The following is a 26,147-nucleotide window of genomic DNA, read 5'->3' as shown; positions in this document are numbered from 1 at the left end:
AGAAATCAGAGCGCACATCACAAACCGACAAAGCTCTGTTTTTTTCCGAGTGACTGTACAGGCGCGGCTGGGCATGTATCATGTAAACTGTAGAATCTTCGCTAACTGTGACCGTTATAACATAATTTTTATGTTATATCGAGGGAATCAAGAATATCTCGCTGCCTAGTCGTGGTAGCAAGAAACACTCAGAAAAGTTGAAAAGTGAAAAATTCCGGTACACAAGCAAGTTATGTACACTTTCGTTTAGTACATAAACCCCGTTAATACATAACATTTGTCAAGTCCCAGAGATTATGTATTAACGAGGGACGGCCTGTATAATGAAACTGCACTATGATCATTATTATCATTCATATGCCATCGGACAGCTCCCAATAGAAACATGCCTATTATAAATGATATATGGACATCAGATAGGGTGCGGATATACACGTAGTGTACACAAGTTTACTGTTTAACCGACCCTACAAAGACATGGTCTGTGGATGGTGATTCAACGAGGTAAGTTTTTAAAGATCGCGAAGATCCATAGGTCAACACAGCATAGCATAGCAGTCACACAGCACTGGCCAGGCACAGTGCAGTGAACGCTTCGCACATTCACGCAGAGTCACATTGATCCCACCCGATCAGCAGTGCGTGCGCACATCCACTTTATTCATCCTCCGGTATGTCCTGAATAGCAGGAACCCAGGGGGTTACGATTGACAGCACTGCTTGGTGTCACGTCACGTAGTATTGTGTGTCTCCAGTGCTGTCAAAATGAAGTGGCTTGACATTGGCATTGGAAGCTATTGTTATAGACCAGTCGGAACATTCAACTCCAACAAGGCCAAGTTCAGCTGAGACACACACGGCTAAGCACTCACAAGGAATAGTGGCGCGTTTAGCAAACAGACCAAGAAGCACCACCAGCCCCAGCGGCTCACAGCAGCAGCACCACCAGCCCCAGCGGCTCACAGCAGCACTGAGGACCCGGCTGATCCGTCACTTTCCCTTCTTGCCTGCAAGCGTGGTCAGCTGCTCCTCGACCTTGCTCTGCAAATGTTTCATCTGCTCGTCAACGTCTCCTTTCAGCTGGTACGGAATAGACCAGCAGAACACACCGACACCATAGCCAGAGGGAGAGATGAGCAGTTAGATAATGTATTGACGAGATACGTGCCCCCGGGAAGAAGGAACTTCTTGGCGTGTCCAGACGTAATGGACTGGTAACAGTTAATGCATGACTAAGACATAAGGCCATGAGCGAGGGTCCCTGGTTCGAGTCCTGGTGGTGACAGCATTTTCGGATGGCTTGCATAGACCCCGGTCCTACTGGTAGGATCATCATACACAGATATGCTGCATGGCCTGTGTGTTCGAATATTTGCCTAAAAACTTTGACCCTAAACTGTTGCTAAGGAACAGTGGTAAAGGAGTCCACAGATTTCAGAGGTGATCCTATGTATGCATGTTTTGTGTGTACAGTCAGACCTCGCATAACCGCACACTGCATCCGCTTTCCACAAAAATATCCGGATAGGCGAGGGAACCGGATAATCGAACACACATACTGTATGTACGCATGGCAGGGCCGTAGCAGGCCTGCCGAACATTGGTCCGGCAGCTGCCGGACCAATGTTCGGCAAAAAAAAAAAAAAAAAAAAGCGGGAGCTCACACATATATATATATGTGCGCAGCTCAGGATGTCCACCCATGATGATGTGTGCAATAAGTAGAGGTAGTACATGGTATCAAGTGTATAAACCGGGAGGGGGGGGGGGGGGGGGCGGGGGGGGGTTACATACTCTTGATGTCATGTACATGTACCATGGCAGGAGGAATGGCATGGCAGGAGGTCACAGCACAGGACAACACCCACGTAGATCTACATGCACAGACTCACTATAAATTACTGGTATACGTGTGACGGTATCTTGTAACATGTATATCACATGCCTTTTCAGTGCATTGTGAACTGCTACTGACTATGTACTACATCTGATCATTGCTGACGATAATATACTAGTAATTATCACTTTTAACCACTGGCTTGTGCCAAATAAGTTAGTTGTGGATGTGCCCACTTCCTGTGCCCACTTCCTGCACTTCTTTGCAAGTTGACATGATCGTTACATGTACATGTACATGTACATGCCTTGGAGTACTGGACAGTCATGTCTGTGAATGTTCCTACTCTGTACTTCCTGAAATGTATGGATTCTTTTCTTCCCCCCAATTCTTTCTAGATCCGCTTTGTACCAAAGATATTCTATTGCAATGTCCTTTCTCCTCCTCCAAAGATCCATTTTGGTGCTTGTATCACATGCATTTAGATACTGTTGCTATGCCTTCATAGGCTTCAATAAGTTCTGTTTGGACGGACACAACATGCTGATGCCCTTTTTCCTGACTCATGCAGAAGATCCTTCTTCCTTTTCTCGCCAAATGTCACTCTGCATGGTCACGATTAGGCCACACCAAGTTTTTTCATTGTTTCTCGTCACCGCGCGCGTACCTTTCTTGAGGATTGGACCAAAAAAAAAATCTCGCGTCCCGGTAAACACGCATAAAAAGGCGTTGTAAAAGTACGCGCGGCGTCAAATCTGGAGTGCAGTGCTAGTGCACGAACCGAAGGACGACTTTTGCACCGTGTATGTACGCATACCGGTAGTTCAAGTACCACACCACCACACGACCTGGTCGTCTTCTTTGCTACACACAGTTCCGGTACAAGTCAAGACAGTGCATGACAGTGCACCGTTTTGGACTGACAGTGTTCCGGGCATCGGTAAACTTGCGGCATTGCGGGCTACAAGCACTGTGAAGTTGCCGTGATCATAAATTGGGCCTTTGTAGTGTAAATAGCAGTTTTTGTTTTTCAAACCCTATTTTGTTTTTTTTCCGCCCGCCCGCGTTCCTTTTGAGATTTTCAGGTGACGAGAAACAATGAAATAACTTGGTGTGGCCTTACATACACATACACGCACAATCATGTACCGTGATGATTTTGTACATGTACCGGCATATGTATGAGTGTGGGCTTGGGGGGGGGGGGGGGGGGGGGGCATCGAGATCGGATCTTGCCGGACCAACCAAAATGGGGCTGCTACGGGCCTGCATGGCATATGCTGTAAATCGGTAACCAACGATTTTCTTCCGGATGACGAGGGATCCGGATAAAAGAGGACCGGATAAGCGAGGTCTGACTGTATGTCTTAATTTGAATTTCTTCAATTACACATCCTACAACGCACACTACGGAACTCCATGGCAACAGCCCAGGGCAACAATGGAAGGAGAGTCACGGTGGGATTTTGCACTCCACTGTCATAGCAACTGCTGAAAAAGACCAAAAGTTCTCATCATGATCGATATGCCAGGGTCAAAATTCACATCACAATAGCAATGATAGCAATGATATGCAATGACCTGGACATGGTCTAGCAATTTGCACCCTTACTTTGACGTACAAAGACCTCAACTCAACAAGTATTTAGTTAGAAAATTGAAAAATTCTCAATTGGGGAGCACTTCAGTTCGCGGAGCGGTTTCTCGGGTCCTATATTACTACATGTAGGACCCGTGGTCCTAGACCCGTGGTCTTACATGTAGGATGGCATGCAAGCTTTCATTAAGCAGATGGCAAACTATCCTGCAACTACAAGTACTATGCGACTTGTACCTATTTATTGCTCCATTTCAACTGTAATTCAATGTGTGCTGAGCTCCACAATCCTATGCAGCTTCACTCATCACCGAATGTCACCCATGCTCTGTACCTTCTTCATGTGAACTTTCAGCATGGACGCAATGATAGCGCGCAATTCCTTCTGTGCATTGCCCATGAATGGCCGATCTGCACAGAGCCGCAACACCAAAGCAAGAAAGCACGCGTGTGCGCACACACACACACACACACACAGTGCAAGCAGATTGTCCAATCTGTTGGCTACCGGTTAGCACACTACTCATCAAGGGTGTACTTCGAAGTATGCGGAACAAAGTGCATGCGCTGCAACAACCCGGCAGGAAGACTGGGGCTTGGCAAATGGTTTGTACTCGGTACTATTCAGTACACTTGTAAGTTCCATTGTCCAGCTTGAGTAGGCTACAACAGTGACATGCGGGCATGTATGCTGCAGGCTCGTCAACAGAATATAACCATGCATGCTACGTAGAGAAGATACGTCTCCCCACACTAAGCAAAGTCTACAGATTTCAGTTCTTTTACCAGCGGCGAATGCTGGTTCAAGAATTTGCATCGCGCTAAATAATTTTTAAGGATCATCGGCAATTTACCTTCAGCTTCAGCAGCGTCTTGTCCGTCCACCTCTGGCAGTTCAGATTCATCCATATCTTCAGCTTGTCCCTGAAAGTATACAGCAAAAATACAGCAGTTTGTTTAAAAAGCCATGCTGATAGTAGTTAGGCATGAGAAGATAGAGCAGGGTAGCTGGGAGATGAGAGAAATTACATACAAATAGGCCACAATAATTGACCATAGCATGCTCAGTTCAATGTTGTGTTCCTATTTCTCTTCTCCTCTCACAGTACTATAACACATCAATGGAGGAATGAGCAGTACCTGTGCTGTATTTCCTGCTTCTGTGCCCTCTTCTTCTTCATCGGTATCGGCTAAGTTGACATCAAGAGTAAACAACACAATCAAGGGAAGTTTGCTTGCTGAAGTGCCATACTGTGTGTGTGTGTGTGTGTGTGTGTGTGTGTGTGTGTGTGTGTGTGTGTGTGTGTGTGTGTGTGTGTGTGTGTATGTGCGCACATGCAGTCGAAGGCCTCATCAAACATCTCCATAGGTTTCGATTTGCATATGGGTGATGACCAGAACTTTCCCCTTGCTCCCACGCAAAAGACCTCCGAAATTTGGATGGCCACAAAACATGTGCAACTCATGATACATATTACCAATAGTAGCCCCCCGGGGGGAATGCAACTCTGAGTATGAGCTCCACGATGATGATAACTCACATCACGTGTTTCAAGTATGTATGCACTACGTATAACGGAGGCCAGCATGCACGCAGTCCGAATAGCTGCCACAATCATACTGATGACTTGCATAAGCTGGGTGGGTTTCTCTCAGGGAAAGCTATTCATTAGACACCCTTAGCAAACAACGTTATGTTGTAAACGGTATTACCGTAAGGGGGAAAATACCGTGATTTGGGCTCGGCCTTTAGCAAGATGCACGCTATTTTTAGGATGCTGTTGCCATGAGAATAGCTTTTAGTTCGCGCGGTACAACCATTTTATGTCACCATATACGCGATACAAGGTGAACTGCGTACGGACTATGCAATATTTGGCCAAAAAACGTACCATTGGTCACAACAATAAATCAGCCCCCATAACGTTTTTACGCCGCAGCTTCAACGCTATTTGGGTGATCAAGGTACGAGTACCGTAAAAAAAATAGCGTTACCGTTGTTTGCTAAGGGTGTTTATTACTACGTTGCCACTGGTTGCTAGGGACAGAGTGAGAACACACAACGTGAACAACACTGTGAACAAACCAGAGAGTGCAACTCCACAGCTATCATCGCTTTCATACACCCGTTCTTGTATGGTGGAGTTTGTTTTGTTTAGGTCATCATGAATCGTAGGACACCCCTCCCCTCCCCATGATAACGGCAAATTCGCGTGAATTTTTACTTTTTATACAACAAGCGGGAATGCTGACAAGAATACCCTGGTGATACAGTAAACCGGCAGTAGACACAGCCAATATGACACAAACAACGCCAATATGACACAAACAACGCCAATATGACACAAACAACGCCAATATGACACAAACAACGCCAATATGACACAAACAACGCCAATATGACACAAACAACGCCAATATGACACAAACAACGCCAATATGACACAAACAACGCCAATATGACACAAACAACGCCAATATGACACAAACAACGCCAATATGACACAAACAACGCCAATATGACACAAACAACAACATTTTGCCGTGGGGTCTTTCGCCGGGAGTGGCGCAACTTGGTTCGCGCACTCTTCGTATTACATGTAGTATTACCATGATTACTGTTTGTTGTTGCATGCTACTAGTGGCCTTGCCCAGTGCTCAGTAATCTGGTAATCTAGCGTGGCCAGTCCATGATTGTCTCACCTGGTCTTGGTTCATCATTGTAATGGAGACGCAAGTCCAGCATGTACTGTGCCAAGAACAAACGCACACATGTATCCACTCAAGCACACACAGAGCACAACAAGCGCTTGGCACACGGCATAGAAAACTACTTCAAAGTAAGATTACCCAACCGTGAGTGACTTTGATGGACAAACCAGCTTTGCATGATACTGAGGACATGTATACACACTCCGTATTAGTCACACACCATCATGATATTAGGTTAGGTTCTTCTTCCTTGTTCAACTTGCAAATGTGCACAGGATACTCAGACAAGCAAGTTACAATATACGATGTACTGCACTGAAGTACACACATCACTTCACACTGAGTCCGCAGATGCAGTACAGTGGGTATACACACATCACTTCACACTGAGTCCGCAGATGCAGTACAGTGGGTATGGAGCTACATGTGGTCACATACAGAGAAATGGAATGACAGTCACTGCCATTCTCATGTAGAGAGTGCCAGTGTGGCTACAGTACCTGTGGAGTAAAGGCATACTTGTACAGCTTGTGATGACGGAAATACCTGAACAGTTACATGCACACATACATGCATACACGCCCGCATGCACACACCCACACCCATGGAGAGAGAGAGAGAGAGAGAGAGAGAGAGAGAGAGAGAGAGAGAGAGAGATAGAGAGAGAGAGAGAGAGAGAGAGAGAGAGAGAGAGAGAGAGAGAGAGAGAGAGAGAGAGAGAGAGAGAGAGAGAGAGAGAGAGAGAGAGAGAGAGAGAGACAGACAGACAGACAGACAGATACACACAGAGAGACACATGGAGAAAGAGAGAGAGAGAGAGAGAGAGAGAGAGAGAGAGAGAGAGAGGGGGGGGGGGGGGAGACCGCGAGACACAGAGACAGACAGATATACAGACATATAGACAGAAAGAGACATAGAGAGACGGAGACAGACACAGAGAGACGGAGACAGACACAGAGAGAAACAGACTGAGACAGATTGAGATTGATGTGGCAGGATATGACGAGATAGCCCATCATGTCATCACACCCTTCTCAGTTTCCTTCCATGCTACATGCGGAACACTGTCGTTATACTAGGGCTTACCATCAGGCTGAAACTAACATACTCCAGTGGATACGGAAAGGGAAGAATTACTGCCTTCTCAGCTACCTCAAGCATATCAAAGAAAACTCACGTGTCGTTCATGTAGTTGTTGATTTTGACTGCCTGCTGATGTGTGAACAATCCAATTGCTACTGGAGGTCTCTGTACATGTACAAAGCAGGGGCACCAAGTTGGGCTGACGCGTTTTTTTCAGGTTAACTCTAGCGACCGGTTTGTTTGTGACAACAAAACAATTATATTATAGATGAGGTTGTGGTACAGTGAAACGTTGGAATTCCGACCCTGGTACCTTTCGGATCTGGCAAAGTGGTCTAGTTTTCGAGGTGATCTGATTCGTGAAAAGACCATCCTGTTTTCGCGCTTATTGAGCAAAATTTGGGACCGAGCAAAATTAGTTGGATCGATGAGGTGATTGGAAAGCAAGGTTCCACTATAAGTGATTTGTATTCGTTAGCCGTGTCTGGCCGGGAACCAGCTTGAACTTACAATGCCTTACAATTTTCTGTCACTTTGCTCCAAGAAGCGGGTGTAGTTCAGGACATAGAATTCCTGGATCTTAGTGTTGGAGATGCGAATTTGGCAACCTGAACCAGAACTACAAGCGAGCATCCCAAAGGACCCACAGGGGGCAACCACTGGGTGCTTCCTCCAGCAATCATTTTCATGACATCTCTGGATGACGCGATCATACCCATCACATGATCCTAAGCATTGTGTCCGCAATATTTACCGCGATGACATGGCCGCCTGCACCGATTCCTCTCCGAGTAGCTCAGCGGCAAACGCACATTCACACGGTTCGTCCTCACACGTCCAGATACCTACTTCTAACACACCAACTTCCTCAATTTAACATTGAGTTTACTGTCCGATTCGCGGCATGCCTCAAAGGGTCCGAATTGTTTTTCAAGCCAAATCTACCATTACATTTTGCTTTGGCGACCTATTCCTTTGTGGACAAAGCATTCAGCCCCAGTCAATTAAGTTAGCTTCTGGAAGCCAATGACTACCCAAGAAGCATGATTAGTGATTAGGTCAGTGATCAAACATGTGTCCAAACCGCACATGCGGCGGCTCATGAAAGAAGCCATGCCAGAGGCAGGACTAATTCTTTTATCAGCGAATCACTCGCCGCTCTGGTTTTCCAATGTGAAGTAGACGCGTCTTGGCACACTTTGTACTACTCGCACTATACTATACTCAAATCGTATGCATGTGATCATCAGCTGGCATGCGAGCTGGGCCACAGTTGTTACCTGCCGGTGCCCAATCTTAATTAAATGGGTTTCACGCCAACTCCCCTACCTGAACGCTGTGCAATGCCATGAGTTCCTGGAATTGACTAACCATCTCCGGCAGGTTGTCCGCATCCGTCTCTGCATAAACAACACACACACGCACACACACGCGCGCACACACACACACACACACACACACACACACACACACACACACACACACATGTATCCCTGCTCCAACACCCCTGGAGTTGTAGTGCTGTGTAGCACTTTTTTTTTTAATTTTAATTTCGGCTATTATGGCTTGACTGTAACATTATACTTCCACTGGGGGGGGGGGGGGGGGGGAACATGGGTGGGGGGGGGGGGGTGAGAGACATGGGGAAATTGCCATAACGATGTACATGTAGGGTTGTGAGTCTGCCTCTCGGCACCGGAATTACAGCTTGCTTGATTCGACTCTACTGAGCGACGATGATCCATGCCTTGATATCTTGATCTGGTGAGCTGCGTCATGGGGATTTTGCAGTCATATGTGCGACCGTGTTGGGAGAGTGTGTGTGTGGGGGGGGGGGGGGGGGGGGGGGCTCGGGTGGCAGCCAAATGCAGTACTTAATGTACTAACGGGGACCCCGAGATGATGCTGAGCTCATGCCAAGATGCCTGCACACTGGCAGGCTGTATCAGTGCATGTTCTCGTTACTTGACTTTTCCTCCTTTTTGCACTGGTTCCTTTCCTCTAACATATCCTATGTACATGTATGGTGCAGGGTAACTCACCTAGCATATACTTTGATAAGACGTACACTTGCCTAGTACGGGAATTGCCTAGGGTATGGGTCACTCAGTGTATTACATATGCCCAATTAGGAAGTAAGTTTGGATAAGAAATACCTGGGACTACTAAGTACACAGCTCCGGTTCCCTGTGGGGGTACGTCCTGTGGGGTACGTCCTGTGGGGTACGTCCGGTGGGGTACGTCCCGTGGGGGTACGTCCCGTGGGGTACGTCCCGTGGGGGTACGTCCTGTGGGGGTACGTCCTGTGGGGGTACATCCTGTGGGGGTACGTACTGTGGGGTACGTCCTGTGGGGTACGTCCTGTGGGGTACGTCCTGTGGGGTACGCCCTGTGGGGGTACGTCCCGTGGGGTACGTCCTGTGGGGTACGTCCTGTGGGGGTACGTCCTGTGGATACGTCCCGTGGGATACGCCCTGTGGGGTACGTCCTGTGGGGGTACGTCCCGTGGGGTACCTACTGTGGGGTACGTCCTGTGGTGGTACGTCCTGTGGGGTACGTCCTGTGGGGTACGTCCTGTGGGGTACGTCCTGTGGGGTATGTCCTGTGGGGGTACGTCCTGTGGGGTATGTCCTGTGGGGGTACGTCCTATGGGGTAGTACGTCCTGTGGGGTATGTCCTGTGGGGGTACGTCCTATGGGGTAGTACGTCCTGTGGGGTATGTCCTGTGGGGGTACGTCCTATGGGGTAGTACGTCCTGTGGGGTACGTCCTGTGGGGTACGTCCTGTGGGGTACGTCCCGTGGGGGTACGTCCCGTGGGGTACGTCCCGTGGGGGTACGTCCCGTGGGGTACGTCCCGTGGGGGTACGTCCTGTGGGGGTACGTACTGTGGGGTACGTCCTGTGGGGTACGTCCTGTGGGGTACGTCCTGTGGGGTACGCCCTGTGGGGGTACGTCCCGTGGGGTACGTTCCGTGGGGTACGTCCTGTGGATACGTCCCGTGGGATACGCCCTGTGGGGGTACATCCTGTGGGGGTACGTCCCGTGGGGTACATACTGTGGGGTACGTCCTGTGGAGGTACGTCCTGTGGGGTACGTCCTGTGGGGTACGTCCTGTGGGGTACGTCCTGTGGGGTACGTCCTGTGGGGGTACGTCCTGTGGGGTATGTCCTGTGGGGGTACGTCCTGTGGGGTATGTCCTGTGGGGGTACGTCCTATGGGGTAGTACGTCCTGTGGGGTATGTCCTGTGGGGGTACGTCCTATGGGGTAGTACGTCCTGTGGGGTATGTCCTGTGGGGGTACGTCCTATGGGGTAGTACGTCCTGTGGGGTATGTCCTGTGGGGGTATGTTCTGCGGGGGTACGTTCTGCGGGGGTACGTCTTATGAGAGTTCTACTGTTAGTGTAGCTTACAACCGTTCGACTAACTGTGCAACACTGTCACAAACCCTGGCCTGAGGCTGGTCGGGAAGAGCGCGCATACAATACCTTACTTATGCAAGTGTTGTGAATGGCGCTCAGGATCGAGAAGAATGTCGAGGTCTGTGCAACATCCAAGTCCTGTTTATCAGACCATCTGCATCCAGCCAGTCAGTGTAGATCACAAGGAAACTGTCAAGGACTATACCGACTCTGTGACAGTGCTGGGGGGGGGGGGGGGGGCACAGTTAGTGGACCCCTGCTGCACTGGAATCTGGGAAATGATACTCGAAAACTTTAGCTTCCATCAAGTACCCCGTGTCACGCAGCCTGTGAAGATCATAAGATCTTCTTCTGGAAGATAAAGCTTGTGACATACGGGCTCTAGCCTGGACCTAGAACATGCCAAACAGTCACATGTTATCTGTGCAAAGAGAAGCCGTCACAAAGGATGGCATTGCTGCACTGTTTCCATCACCGTCCAACTGCTCAACTCTGTCACTGGTCACTGGAGATGAGGATACTGCAGTGCATTGTAGTAGAGTTCAGTCATTAGAGGTGTTCGCTTGCCGTGCTTCTTCAACTCCAGCCAAGTCTCTATCAATCTGAAACCAAAGTGCATCCAAAGCAGAAGCATTCAAACCAGCACAGGGAATACCGGTATGTACCATTCAAATCAGGGGGTACTAAAAATGGAGAAGCTGCTTATTAGCACTCTCTGATTACAGTTGTTGAACACAACGACACAAACTGGTCATGGCACTAGTGCCATTGCCAGATCTGGAAATATTGTTGAAGGACCCAGTGTCACCGAATGCCACACAAACCAAGCACTGGAACTCACCCACTAAGGTTCTTCCCTTATGGCATACACATACATGCATATGCACATCCAGGGGTGCGCACAAACGCTTTCGGAACTGGTGTGGATCCGGTAAGGTGTCACACAATGCAGCTTTATTCCTCTACTCAAGTTACTCGTACATCACATCATAGCCTGCTTATATTGACTCCTCAGTTTCGAGTCACGGCGGCTGCAAATCGTCTGTCAAGGCTTATAGGCTTTTAAACAATAGACATGCTCAGGGTACTAGTAACTCAGAGTTGAACTCAGCGGCACCATGTCACCATGTCACCATGTCACCAAGTTGGCAACCAAGAGCTGCACTTCATTTCACAGAATATCACAAGGCAGAGGTTAGATCTACATGTAGTTTCAATGATTCAATTTCCCGAACGCCAAAGAAATTGTTTTCTCAAAACTCGGCAACCTTCCACCGTGAGTCTACGTAAAACCACTGAGAAAGTAACCGATGTATTTTGATATCTGTGCAAAAATGAAAGTGGTCTTTTATGCTGTCACAGAACTTGTCCATATCAATGCAATTATTTAGTTCTGCAAATCACAAGCCAGCCTAGTATAGTATGATACCCAATGTGATACCCAATCAGTGCTGCTCTTAGCCCAGTCCGGCCTACCCAATGTGATACCCAATCAGTGCTGCTCTTAGCCCAGTCCGGCCTACCTTAGCTTTTCAGACCTGCTTTGACAGTGCTGATATTGTAGGATGTGCTCCTCGTGAAGCTGTGACCTAGCACAGGTACATGCACATGCACAGCAGGTACAAGGAGATGGCAGTGTTACCATGGACAGGCTACAGGCTACATGTAGTCAGTAAGGAAGTGCCATCGACAAAGATGAATTTGCGCTCTACTCATGCAAGTACAGTGCTGGCAACTGAAATCCGACCCCCCCCCCCCTACCGTCTCGTACGAATCGCTAACGGCGCGGCTAGCGCACCGCTAGGGGGGGGGGGGGGGATTTCAGTTGCCAGCAGTGTATGTAGATGTACATAGTATTGAGCAGTTCAATAAACTTCTTGCTGTGACTTTCAAAGCACCGGGGTAACGTCAAAAGGACCATTGCATCATGAAGGCAGCTCAAGCCAGAGCGTCCCACACTCGCCCATGATCACAAATGCGCGTGCCCAGGTATCCCACGCTCGCCCATGATCACGAATGTCACCTTCAGCTGTCCCACAGGTTCTATTCCTTCGTTACAAGACAAAGCAAATGGCAATCATGGATAGCTCGATCGATGTTTCATGTTGTCTTGTATAGGGAGTAACATTGAAAAATTGTCTTATAACGGGTTGTCTTGTACATGGGTCTGGGGGAAAATAATTGTTTTATTAAAAGAAAGTAAATTATCGTGTCCGTTCCCGAAGGGAACTCACGACGGCCGCTAACACCCGGCAAACCCTAGCGACAGATGCAAGGGCCTAACGGTGGGGGTAAGTGGATAAGTATCACAACCATTGTCTAATGGCAAGTAAGGAAACTTCGGAGGCAGATACAATGAAGGAGGCAAAACCGGCAGCAGCAGAATGTGCAAGTCCCGATAGTAGATAATCTAAGATAAAACCCGTTACAGGTCTACCCTCGTTAGTAGACAACCGGGGGGGGGGGGGGGATCAACTTTTTTTTGTCATGTAACGAGTTTTACCTACTATCCAGACTTGTACAATTCGCTGCTTTTTGCCTCATTCATCGTGTAGGTTAGGTGGTTGGGAAAACTACATGTATAAGACAATTCTTTTCCCCCAGACCCCTGTACAAGACAGCCCGTTATTTGACAATTGTTCAATGTTACCCCCTATACAAGACAACATGAAACATCGATCGAGCTATCCATGATGGCCATTTGCTTTGTCTTGTGATGAAGGAATATGAGCCAGCACAAGCGAAAAGAGACCTTATCCGTTTTTTGGGCATTTTGAGTTAGCAACGGATTCTTGTAGCCAGACAACGTATGAATCAGGTAAAAAAAACCGAATGAAAATCCATCAACATATAGCAAAGTTACGGACGTTTAAATCAACACTGTTTTCACCAAAACATCGCACATATTCACGAATAATCTTTGAAATGCGTAAATTGCAATAATTTGGCCGTAGAAGCCTTACAGAAGCCTTCGAGTCACCAGCAGAAGGGCTGGAGGATACAGTATACACACACTACTAGGCAGTTGGCATAAGTTTCACTGTGATGGAATTTATAGTGCCAAACGTGACGTCTGATGGGCCATCACGTCCTTCCGTACCACGCAGGCACGCCGCATTTTAGATACAAGAATAATAGAATGTTCCGAGGCATGTAGCTTTGACACAGCACCAGACTGTAGCAATTATCAGGCTCAAAACGTGTGTTCCACTACGCAAGTTTGTCATTCCTCCGGCACAGGCGGACACAGCTCATCCTTGTAAGGGTCTGCCACAAACGGGCGGATATCCTTGAACAGGTACTTCTGGCGTTCTTGTGACAGACCTGCTGGGGGCAACACTTGGGGAAGGCCTGCTGCCCTCACCTGCTCAGGTGTGGTCTTCAACAGCTGCACCTTGGTTTCCATCCCATCCACAAGCTCCATCACTGCCACTGCTCCAGGTTCGTCGGATGAGAACCGGAAATGATGCTGCTGGCTGATGTTGGGGACTTTTTTGAAGAGCCGGGCGAGGTACGTATCCCACTCAAACCAGGTCACATTGCCCGGGATCCGTCGATGGATGTTGGAGGTAGCGCTGGAGTCAACCACATCTGCTAACTGCTGCATGCTGAACACGTCAGAGCGACGGTATTTCCTCTTAACCAAGCCAAACATACCGTCGACTAGGCATCTGGTATGGCCGGTTATCATAAACGACAATGTTATACTTCTGTGCAAATTGACAATGCAATGCCATGCAAGGTAAGCTATAACAGACTTATTTTTGTTTTGTCCTGCGCAATTATCTGCATGTACGTAGCAGTCATACTCATCAGCAACAGAAGTGGAAAAATAGTCGTGCAACAAAGAAATTACAGTGTTCGGATTGTGGCTCTTCTTGCCGTCAGGACCGATGGTTTCTGCCTCGTCAATAATGTAGTTCACCTGTTGGCCAACGCCTTCATTACATACACCAAACAAGTGGACTTTCCGAGGCACTTTGAAGTAAAGTGGTCCTACCTGTCTGGCCGTATACGGCAAGCTGACGCTCTGAGCAAAGTCAAACGTGTAGTGGGACTTTGTTAACGGCGGGCGATCAGCAGGAGACATGGCTGAAACTTGCTGAAGCTCAGCGGCAGCATCTGTGGTTCTCTGCCGGTAGCTTTCTCTCTCCCTCTGGGCCCTATGAACATGGTCAGTCAGCTGAGTGCATGCGGTCGTCTTCTGCTCCTCACTCCCAGCCGCCATCACGTTGCGCCGCAAGTCCTCGCACACAGGGCAAACATCCATGCGAGCCGTCATGAACTTAATATGCGGTAATGTCTGGTGCCAGATTGAGCGGAACGTCGACAAGGATACAGACTTCTTACCCTCCTTGTGGCAGCAGTCGCAGAAGTCTCCATGCACGGACTTGTACGTTTGCGACGCTGGAAGGAAGATAGGTGGCGTGTCTTCTCTGCCACGGAGCGGCGCAGGATGTGGAATTCCAAACACTTCCGCGTGCCCAGTGATGTATTCCACGCAGTACTTCACAACAGCAAACTCCAGGGCATTGTGTGGCCGTTTGCCTGTGTTGCCGTGCACTAGTGGCACAAGCCCATTCTTCTCCAGGTGGCTTCTGTACCGTTTCAGCCTCTTGCTAGACAGTGCGTACACGTGACGGAACGCACCCACACAAACAGTCAGTCCTTGGAATTTGTAGGTAAAACGCTCCCTCTTGCGCTTCTCTCCACTCTCAAAAACTGTCTCAGGATGACTCAAAGCTTCAAGAAGGCCCAGGACCACCAGCTCACTCTCGTGCGACTCCATTTCTCTCATGTTGAGGATCGACGTCTCGATGTCAGCTGGGTCAAATTGCTGCAAGCAATTTTTTGAACATCCGCAGTTCTCTTTTTGACGAACAGTGTCATCCTCCTCTGCCGGCGCAACGGTCGCTGCACAAGCTGCTGCGGAGCTAGCCTGCGGAGGTTTGGGCTCTGCCTTTCCGACATACAGCTCTGCTGCTGCATCGACATCCACTCGCTGCTCAAGAAAGTGTTCACCATCGTCATCGTCATCGTCATCGCCATCATCGTCGCCGTCGTCAGATTGAACCGAAACATCACTGGCGTCCGACTCGTCTTCCTCACCAAAAACTTCAGCCTCATCCTCTTCCAGGAGAGATTTCAGCGCTTCGTTCACAGTGAAACATTTACGATGGCTCATAGTGAAGAGCTACGCCGACCCAAGGACTTAGCAGAAAGCGAAGACGGCAAGACAACTGCGCTGAAACTGTGAAAGCAACTTTTTGTCTTTCCGCTCGCGCGTGCGATTCTATTCAGCGTAGGTGTCGACGTGTCACGGTCGATCGATTTTGATCGCCGATCGGTGGTACGTGGGTCGATTTAGCCAGGGTTTTCTTCTACAGGAGCTGTAGGATACTGGCTCTCCAATAGAAAGAATGACTGAGCTCCAAAGAAGTCGCGTATCGCCAAAAAACGAACAGTTTCAAGTTTGATCCGAACGTGACAGCTGAGAATCAGCTGATTCACTTCAAGTGCGGTTTTCTCAAAATCACGTGCAGCAGGATAAGGTCCCTTTTCGCTTGCGCCGGCTCATATAACCTGTCAGGTGGGACAGCAGAACTGAAGGTGTGTCGGTGTGTCGGTGTCTACTGTTGAGGTTTGTCTTGTAACCTATGTTGAACTAACGAGGATAGACCTTACTTCGAAGTATAAGACAAAAGTGTTGAGCCCCAGGGGTTGTCTACTACCGAGGGTAGAATTGTACTCAAATCACAACTGTCCGTCCTTCTAAATAACCGACGAGGAGACAACAGTCGTAAAATAGCAATGAAAAATATCAATTGTGCACTCATAACCATGTATAAACAATTAAAATGAAACAATTCCAGAACGTTTTCTCGTGACTATCATCAGTGGAATATCGTCACATAGTAAAAATCACTAAAACAACCAGTTATATAGCTAGAATAATATGAAAAGAAGCGTGAGAATGCAGCAGCTGTTATTTGTTGCTCACGTTTCTTTGCAGTTGCAGGTGTTGGAAGCTGTATATATTCGCACACGTGACCCTGTGCTATGCAGCAAAAAGAAAATGTTGTAGCACTCACACTTTTTAAATAATACGCACTCACCAGTTTTGTCCACACGCACTCACAGCTTCCACATTCATCTACTGCTACCATTCTGAGATACACTGCGCAAGTTCACACTACACGCGTTATGCATAACCACTAGCTGCTGCATTTCATATTATTCTAGCTATATAACTGGTTGTTTTAGTGATTCTTACTATGTGACGATGTTCCACTGATGATAGTCGCGAGAAAACGTTGTGGAATTGTTTCATTTTAATTGTTTATACATGGTTATGAGTGCACAATTGATATTTTTCATTGCTATGTTCGTCCTTCTGTTTGTGTAAACGATAATAGTTTATCATTCTGAATTAATATTTCAATACTACCGGCCTAGCTAATCTACTTGGGATAGTGTATCCCAACACCATCTCGAACGATGAGCTCTATCGGCAATGCAGCAGTTCGCCCCTCTCGGCAACCGTGAAAAGCCGTCGAATGGCCATGCTTGGCCATGTACTCCGCATGGATCCTGACACACCACCTCAAAAAGCAATGCAGCTTTACGTCAGCCTACAAACTGCTATTCGGAGGGAAGACCAACAACCACACTGGCGACTACAATTCGGAAAGAGCTTGAAGTCGAAGGAATTCCAATGAAGTCGGCACCCGACTTGGCCAAACTACGCCAGTTGGCGCAAGATCGCCAGGAATGGAAGAGTTTATGGAATACGGAATCCGAATAACTAACTCGGACGAAGGCCTGCAGCAGTCTGCGACTAGCTTCATGTCATCTGCTTTCTTTCATCTTGTTTGATTGTTAGTGCGTGTGTGCTTTTGCCATCTTGCTGAAGAAACACAGAGGCGGAACAGGATATGGTATGTTTTTACTTTGTATTTATCTACCGTATCTCCATCACGCGAAGCTGTGTAATAATAATAATAATATTAATAATAATACCGGCCTAGCAGTGAAGGAAGGCTGATTGTCATGTCTCCGAGAACCTTACCAAGTCAAGAACTCTAGCCCTCCTTCCTCCTTCCCTGGGAATGTCATGTCAGCCATTTCCAACTGCACTGTCCTCGGCAGACCACGTCGGTCCTGCTTTGACTTTTGAGCACAGCACACTATCACAGTACTAGTATCAAGCACCGCAGGGTGCCGGGTCTGTTGATGATTTCGAACGCAAACAGGTACAGCCGGACGTTCGTTCTCCTGCGCCAATGTTTTTTGGGCTGTCAACTCAATAGCGTGCTCTGGTGATCCTGAAGTTCTGAACTGAGAACAGCTGTATCAGTGCACCGGGCGCTATTTGCCGTAGCGATCATTCGTTGTTTCCCGGAAACTACAGGTCTCTGTCCAAATGTGAGGCCCACCGACACCGTCCGTGCACATGCAAACAGGCACAAACACACCTACAAAAAAAGTAGAAGAGAACTAACTATAACTAACTATTACTTACTTGCTACTGCCTACTTTACTGGTCACTGCCAACAAGCTTGTCACAGCTCGAAATGAATGACCTGCGCGTGCTGTGTGTCCCCGTTCTATCATTATTCTTTTCAAGCCAAAGGCAAAGGCAAAGAATCATCATCTCCCCCCGACCGAGATGCGAGACTGACTAGTCGACTGTGCCGTCTGTCATTACATAATAATTATTGTTGTAGTGATGTTCTGCTCTACGTCACAAATCGTTGACTGCCATGCCTGCCATGCTTGCTGGACTGTCTGCATCAGGGAGTCGTATACTCCCTGGTCTGCGGTCTGTGGAAGCGGATCACCATCACCGGCCCCTGCCAAACACAAAAACAGTGACTGAGCAAGAGCAAAATACCGGGCAAGCCTGGTGCCAGGCCCATGGTAACGGTTGCCAATAACCAAAGACAAAAATTGATGGTGACACTTGAAAGATGGTGTCCGGGCATGAACATGATGAAGCCTGAAGGCATGATCCAGCAACTCCAGCTACTGAGCTAGCTCCAGGCCAGGGCCGGCTAGGCCCTGGCTTTCCATGTTGGCATGTACCAGGCGGCAGGCCTTACTTGTAAAAAAGTACTTCTCCCTGGTTCAAACAGGGACATGGCATACTATTACCATGATTACTATTAGTATTAGTATGGACAATGGTTCGACCATGAAAATAATAATAATTCGCTATAAATATCATAATTATAGCGGAGTCGGCTGATTAGACAGTGATAGACCTACACCGTTGTAGTACACCGGCTACAAGACTACAAGTACTGAGTCTGTACACAGTACGCAGAGAAGGGATCCCTACTGGCTAGAAACGTTATCCGTCTCAGCCATAGAAGTGCATTGAATATGCCAAATGTTGGAACATCATTGCTTCATGGTATCCACGGTGTAGATCCACCACGCGCATTACCATCCAGAAGCACACACACACACACACCTTGACCTTGACCTTTGACGCCCATCGCCGGAGGCGATGATAGCAATGCTACGGCAGAAGCCATAGCAACTTGTGCTGGGATTGCACCATTCAACAGCTTGCAAGGCTGAAGAATTGACCGTCACTATTCAGCCTGGTCTACACCATACAGCTATTTGAAGTGACTTTTTCTGGCCAGTGAATCCCTATTTTTGGTCTTTTTTTTTTCTTTTTTTCCCACACACACATCACACCACATACTCCAGCATGCACTGGCTGTTGGTAACCACCCAGGAGAATGAAAGAAAAGTCAGGAAGAGTCTGAGAAAGAGAAGAAAGACGTGTGTGACCATAATCGTCGGGAATCGAACCCGCAACCTATCGATTGGAAATCGCTGCACATACCACTGCACCATATGGGACACACACACACACACACACACACACACACACACACACACACACACACACACACACACACACACACACACACACACACCACAAGTACTGGTATTCTCTGCTACGACTGGTAGCAGAGGAATTCAATCTACCATCACGGAAATCAAGATGGGACCGGATAGACCGATTCGGACCTGCAGCACTGTGCAGATCAATTTGACGTAGAGGGTTATCAACGACACTTAATCTCAGGAGCAGCAAGTACATGTACGCCGCCGTGACTGGCTGAATATGACCCGTACCGGGAGCAGGCAATGGGGCAGCATTGACCCATAAATACAAACACAAACCAATCCAGAACTATCTCGCAATTATTACGCTCTGCGGAATATTAGAAAATTAAGTGGCTGAAAATTGAATCTCAATCGCCGGCTTTGCATCGCTCTGCAATGCACAACAGCGGCTTTAGAGTTTACATGCATGACAATCGGTGCAGTGTCTCTCATACGTACAAACTGAGCAGGCGCCAATAAGCAGAGAAACTGAACAAAAATTGCAAAATTATCCTCATTTCATTATTCTCTGACAATGGGCACAAAACAGAAGAAAAAGCTGGTCAAGCGAAGCTCATTTTGAGGCATACACAACCTCATATAAGAACTCAGAAGAGTTCGTCAGTCCAATTTCATTGTCGTATTGATCCCTAGCTGGCAGAAGATCGGCAGGGAAGCCAGACACAACGGCGTTGCGGATTCTATTTCAAGACGGTGAACGGAGAGATGATCCTAGACACCCTTGTGGTATCTACCAGTACAACTGACGTGCAAGCAGGAAGTTTTCTTGCAGTTCCCTGCCAGAAATTGCCGCCTAGGTCACACGTCCATGTGTGAGCATCACTGCTTCTCCGGTGCGCAGCTGCCGTGTTGTGAACACACTAGCTACACCAGGCCAGGACAGAATCATTCCTGCACTAGAGTAGAGCCGACGTGTACGAACATGAATAGCGACGCGCGTCAATTGCACGCCAAGATTAGCCCCGTTTTTGCACGTTGTAAGCCAAGCTTAGCACCCTGCCTAGCCCTGCTTTTCTGCGCACATGTCACAGTGCTTGTAGAATGCTTGTATTTCCATCTTGAAAGCCTTCTTGCACACAGGACAAACACGCTCAACGCCGTGGCCAGAGGCGGCTACACTACCGCCACCGCCGCCGCTGCCGGTGTCCATGGGCTTCACGAACGGGATTGGTTTCATTTCACCGCTTCGATCGCCGTGCATCTGCGACTGCACCACGGTGCTGGAATCCAGTGGCTTTGCGAATGGCATGTGTTTGGCTTCACCGCCTCTTGCACCTCTACTAACATCACCTCTCGCATGCATGCCATCGCTCACATATACGGGTTGCCGAGTGGGGGTACAATCTCGTGCGGTCTGTATGATGTGGCATAAGCATAAAAAACAATAGCACACAGTCAGGTTTGGCATTGTTCTTTTCTGCCCAAAATAGCAAGCGAGTAACGTTTTTCTTCTTTCTAACCACACAACACGTGACAACAGTATCAAATATAGAGGATGAATGTACTAAAAGCTGGAGGCACTTCTTCACTGTTCCATATTATTCCAAGCTACATGTGCAATCATAAAACTCTCCAGAAGTGGCAAAGATCATAATAGGCAAAGAAAAGACCTACCAGTCCTTCAGGTTGGTAGCCCATCGCTGGTCCCGTTGGAGGTAGACGCCCGCCGCTTGCCATTCTAGGTACCTGTATCAAGAAATATGCAGAATGTATTCTTAGATTTTCAATTTGCAGACATAAACAGACACATTTGCAGATGTCCCATGTTTTGCTAACCATCTAACAAAGCAATGCACAATGAGTACCCAAAGCACTATGAAGGCCAAAGTCATGCACTGATATATTCCTCAGTGAGGACATGTTCTATCAAAGCAAATAATAGTCGAGTATTGCTTTCTCTCACCTCCTTCAGCATTATGTTCTCCTTGTGGAGTTTGCTCATGTTGTCGGACATTTCCACAAGTCTTTCGGATAGCTTCTGCTCTCTTTCCTTGCTTTGGTTGAGGTGCTGGCGTATGGTATCTCGGTCCGTAGTCATCTGGTTTAATTTATATTGCGTTTGGCTTAGAGTGGCATTGAGCTGATTTTGCTGGCGCTTGGCTTGACGGAAGTTTTCGTTAAGCTGGGCGACTAAATTCTGCAATTGCCTTTGCTTGCCAGTGAGTTCCTGGACAGACAGCCAGAGGTAAACCAAGCACATTTCAGCCACCAGACAACAACGGATCTGTCGACACATGATCCAAAACGGCCAGGAATTTTCATGATCTAAGATGCATCAAACAACCTTTAATTCAAACTTGTTGCGTGCACGCACGCACACACACGTACGCACGCACACACACACACACACACACACACACACACGCACACGAATAGAATAGTCATCAACCGTGTGGCTGTCCAGTTGCTTTCGTCTCATACCTGCTTTTCAGCTGCAAACGTTCTTTCCAACATAGCTTCACGCTCCTGATTGCCCTGAATAAGGGCTTGCTGTTCTGCACTGCGCCTCTCCATCTCCTCCCGTAACCGAGAGAAGTTGGCGTTGTCTTCTTGTCGCTGACGAGAGACATTGTCTATGTCCTCATACAACTTTGCAACCTAAGGAAGATTGAAGGCAAGAAAAAAAGAACTTCTAAAAGTGAGCAAATCTTTTTGAAACACCATGCGTGGAGCCAGTGAGTGAAATGCACAACGTAAAATCAAATCCTTCAAATTGACACATCTTGTATCTCAGTGGTAACACACCACGGAACAGTTTGGGAATTCCACTGGGAATAATCTGGGAATGTGTCACAATCCAAGTGTTCCAGGAGAAAGTAATGGAAATAACTGAACCCCCAATGCACGTACAGCTGTACGCACCTGAACCAGAAACTCATGACCAGAACTATTGGAAATTATAATATGCAGACCAACTGAGATATGGCGATGGGGTAGAGCATCAGACAAACATGACCCAAGCAGAGTAGCAGCAGCTGCCTTGCAGGATATCTACATACCATTTCATTGAGCTGCTCCGCTTCTGCCTGATGCTTACACTGTGGGGATCAGATGGGACAGTCACCAGCAACACCAGCAATGAGTACAATGCTAAGTAGGCCTCTTGCAGTGACAACAAGGAAATGGCCCTAATTGGCACAGGATTACTAGTACTTCGTAGCAGGCCTAGCAGCACCCAGCGCTTGCAGCAGTACTTGTGTTGTGACACTCCAGCAGTCAAAGCTCTGCACGTGCTTGTGTCATTACATTACTAACACAAGCCACACAAGGGAAGGAGAAAATAATTACAAGCCAGGAAAGGGACAAACCGTCACCAATGCATCAGGTAGACCAACAACACAACACCAGTGGTCAACATGCCCCCAGCTGAGGCAAGAAGCAAGAGTAGATTATTCAGATTCAGCTGATCATAGCCTCCAATACAGACTGCAAGAGCAAGTGGTAGAGCTCGTCAAAGCAGCTGAAATCTGAATCTGAATCCTTTCCGACCAAAGGTCGTCGGACAATTCCAGCATGGGGCGATAGCGCGGTTTTGTAACGTCACTGTACTTACACATTGCTGGTTCGGGGTTGGCGCTTGCTGTTGGCGCTTCTGCAGCTCAGCTGTAAGCATTTCGCACAATCTCGTTTTCGTCACCACTGCTCTTTCACTCCTTTCCAGACGCTGCTCAAGCACCTCCACGTCAGAACTCTCTCCACCTTTCGCCGCCGTCGTTGTCGCAGATTGTACTTGTTGCCACTCCTCGCGAATAAACTCGTTCTCTGCTTGCAGTTCCTCTATTCTCGCTTCTAGTGCCGCACGCTCGTCTGACATTCCACCGAAATTCTGCACCGCAAACGAAACGACAATACAAGTATGATAGGGGACAACACATCACACATCGCATTCAGTAACTAATCACACATCACACATCACACATCACACATCGCATTGTAACTAATGGGACTAGCACTACAATTTATTTACAAAACAAAACAAAGTATTCGCCAAAACTGGCAACACTGCCACTGAGGTATCAGCAGCTTGCATGGTCTACGCCACGACTTCCAATGAGATTCCATTGTTCTGCGGCCGCATCTGCGCAATATCCAACTACTCGGTTTCGCACCAGGACACCTCTCGCTAGCTGCACGAGTCTCCGGACGTTTTACGGCACGCACCAAGGATCAAAGCGGACACGAGAAAACTGACGAAGGTCTGCAGCACATCCGACGAGCACCACGATGAGACTCTTACCCTCGCACCATGGCCACTACCACTGACTGTCAGAAATCAATACCTAACATGGCTGTATGACCATGGAAAAGAAATGAACTGCACCACCACAGCTAGAAGCGCTACGTTACTTACCATGCCTTGGGAGTCTTGTCCCGGTAGCCGTTGCCGTTCGTACATTTCAATGATACTGCTCAAACGCTGGTTCTCTTCCAGCAAACTACTGAAGGCAACTGGCCGAGACATGTCCATACTCTGTGCGGTCTCCACGCCACCGTTCAGATTGCCCAGTGTTTCAAGCCTGTTCTCCACGCTCAGCAGCGCATCCTCGTATCTTTGTAGCTGCTCGCGGAGGATATCATTCTCCCTGCGCAACTCCTCACAGTTTCGGGCGAGCACGTCGGTTCCACGGAGGCGTGCGCAGGCTATCACTAGCTCGGATCGGGTCCTTTCAAGCTGCATCTGCAGGTCCTCCATATTGGTTAGTTCTACTCGCAAATCTTAGACGTACTGCATGAACCGCCACTGGAACAGATAGAAAAACGAAACTTCTCCTTCAGCTTCTCCAGCGGAGCAAAAAAACTCCCTTCCAAACCTGATACTCTTCTTTGTGATAATGGCTTCACTGTGGCCAGCACAACGATCGAAAATACTTTCCTACTGCCTCTGCAGCGGCTCTTCTCCAAATTGTCGACGTTCACGATGGCCGACTGGTTTATGTCCAGCATGTAACTGAGTCACGGAGAGCATGGTCAGGCCAAAGAAGTCTTGATTTCTAGCCTGCACATGTGTACTCTTGGAGTCTTGACCTGTGCGTGCACAATCACGCAGCAGGATCGCGAAACACAGGTCAGTGGTGATGACTGGTGGGGACCTGCAGACGGCCAATCCCGGGGAAGGGTCTGCTGGGGGCAGCCGCAAGAGTTATGAAGCACACACAGCTTTATTTCCGATTGTAGGCCTGTAAAAGTGTAACACTGTAGATCTACAACACGCACTGACAGTCTGTGCCAGTGCCACTTGCACTGCACTCGCGCGCTATCTCTATCACTATCAGTGTATGGTCACTGGTAGATCTACATGTACATCACAAATACACGCTCCGTTTGTGCGAACAAGGCCGATTGAGCTATGAGGACATCATGTGCGCGTGCGGCACGTTGTACTCTGTCATCATCAAGCTTGCACGCGCGCGGTGTCCTTGTGCGGCACGCATGCACGGTGCAGCCCACCTAACTTACTATGCGAGGGATGGAGAAAGCTGCTGTGCGAGGTCGCGCGCGTGAAAGTGGTTTGTCGCCGCGCACCCAGCTGATTTGCTCGCGCATGTATCATGTGTATGGTGGTACCCATATCACTGCACTGGCGCATGGCGCATGGCTTGGCATGATAAAGACGCCGTTGCGTGAGATCGAGAGTATGTCCGATGATCATTTGGCACAAGGACTTGGTATTTCGCATCGACGCGTAGACCATGATAGTTTTGCACATGACATACCAGAGGTTTGCTGTACTTCTGTCCTAGTGCACGTGATACTTGACCTGCTTCCACCGTCTTTGTCCCGCGATGAGTTGGCTTTTCCTTGGACGTGTGGTGTCACAGATTTTGGAGTTTCGAGTTTCGTTTGCCAGTTTGGCGCATAAGATTATGGCTTGCATAATCCAGTATGGAAATTATGACCTACAATCTACATCATTACATGGTGTGTGAGTGGCACTCGTAGCTGTCGATGAGATCTCATCGAGATCAATAGTACATACATACATCGTGTATAGTGTTGAGTCTGTTATCAGGTAATACTAATATTTAATAATATGTCCTACTGAAACAAGACTTAGTACACGTACTACTAGTAGTAGGCAGCAGTGAATGATTGATTGTGTTGCTTGCTAAAAGCACCCAACTGTTTGACTTTGCCAACTGTTTGACTTTGAGGCTACAAGTACAAACAACAAACAAGTAGCCGCCTTGGTTGAAGCATTCCCGGACACACCATGTTGTTCTGGCCGCCATCACAGCCCGTATCATGTCACTCTACTGTGGTTGGCTGGCTGGCTAGCTGTTTCAGTGTTTGTGGCGGCCATTACTAAGTGCGCGCTATTGTGTGAAAGGTTAAACTCCTGGCCAGGCCAATCGAGAACAGTGAACAACTTTACTTACTTCCGCCTTTCTATGCCTATGCCTAGGCTATGGCTACGTGGAAGTACAACTGACTGTACATGGACATGACTGTGTCAGTGTATGTACTATCCATTCCGAATTTCGGTTAAACGTCATTGTCACTTTGGTAGCGCTTTGTCTGTGGGCGGACGTCTAGCGTCTGTGCAAAGTATGTGTGTATGTGTGTTCGGG

The 26,147-nt window shown here is 48.0% G+C and overlaps 2 protein-coding genes across 5 annotated transcripts; both read right to left on the bottom strand.

The window, feature by feature from the left end:
• Positions 1–108: 108 nt before the first annotated feature.
• Positions 109–18,336, bottom strand: LOC135829924 (cilia- and flagella-associated protein 119-like). Of its 4 annotated transcripts, XM_065342324.1 has the most exons (13): positions 18,173–18,313; positions 17,720–18,065; positions 12,174–12,239; positions 11,172–11,252; positions 10,722–10,804; positions 8,559–8,629; positions 7,324–7,394; positions 6,647–6,692; positions 6,138–6,183; positions 4,575–4,624; positions 4,289–4,358; positions 3,769–3,845; positions 109–1,080 (listed from the first exon to the last, which is right to left on the bottom strand). In XM_065342324.1, exons 2-13 carry the CDS (start codon positions 17,773–17,775, stop codon positions 991–993), a joined length of 807 nt encoding a protein of 268 aa, XP_065198396.1. In that variant the 5' UTR covers positions 17,776–18,065; positions 18,173–18,313; the 3' UTR covers positions 109–990. The 4 variants fall into 4 exon arrangements, with proteins under 4 accessions (XP_065198396.1, XP_065198379.1, XP_065198388.1 ...); XM_065342307.1 differs by lacking the exon at positions 17,720–18,065 and having other exon boundaries at positions 18,173–18,336; XM_065342316.1 differs by having other exon boundaries at positions 17,720–18,314.
• A 1,274-nt stretch (positions 18,337–19,610) lies between these two features.
• On the bottom strand, positions 19,611–24,697 carry LOC135829842 (ERC protein 2-like). Its single transcript, XM_065342230.1, has 7 exons — positions 23,930–24,697; positions 23,132–23,404; positions 22,578–22,616; positions 22,000–22,176; positions 21,482–21,745; positions 21,193–21,264; positions 19,611–20,932 (listed from the first exon to the last, which is right to left on the bottom strand). The coding sequence occupies exons 1-7, from the start codon at positions 24,269–24,271 to the stop codon at positions 20,579–20,581; spliced, it is 1,521 nt and encodes a 506-aa protein (XP_065198302.1). The 5' UTR covers positions 24,272–24,697; the 3' UTR covers positions 19,611–20,578.
• Positions 24,698–26,147: the final 1,450 nt, after the last annotated feature.

Source organism: Sycon ciliatum, chromosome 1, assembly GCF_964019385.1.
Source record: "Sycon ciliatum chromosome 1, ocSycCili1.1, whole genome shotgun sequence".
In the NCBI taxonomy this organism is placed as follows: domain Eukaryota; kingdom Metazoa; phylum Porifera; class Calcarea; order Leucosolenida; family Sycettidae; genus Sycon; species Sycon ciliatum.
Note: the sequence above shows the minus strand (reverse complement) of the source record. Positions and strands in the feature narration are given on the sequence as shown.

Excerpts from the sequence above, each read along its gene's own strand:
- LOC135829924 (XM_065342307.1), bottom strand. The coding sequence starts at position 18,264 with ATGATAGAACGGGGACACACAGCACGCGCAGGTCATTCATTTCGAGCT. Across the intron at positions 6,693-7,323 it reads AACAACTACATGAACGACAC|GTATTTCCGTCATCACAAGC; the intron begins GTGAGTTTTCTT and ends GTAACTGTTCAG. Across the intron at positions 3,846-4,288 it reads AGACGCTGCTGAAGCTGAAG|ATCGGCCATTCATGGGCAAT; the intron begins GTAAATTGCCGA and ends GGCTCTGTGCAG.
- LOC135829842 (XM_065342230.1), bottom strand. The coding sequence starts at position 24,271 with ATGGAGGACCTGCAGATGCAGCTTGAAAGGACCCGATCCGAGCTAGTG. Across the intron at positions 22,177-22,577 it reads CGGAGCAGCTCAATGAAATG|GTTGCAAAGTTGTATGAGGA; the intron begins GTATGTAGATAT and ends AATCTTCCTTAG. Across the intron at positions 21,265-21,481 it reads AGAACATAATGCTGAAGGAG|GTACCTAGAATGGCAAGCGG; the intron begins GTGAGAGAAAGC and ends TTCTTGATACAG.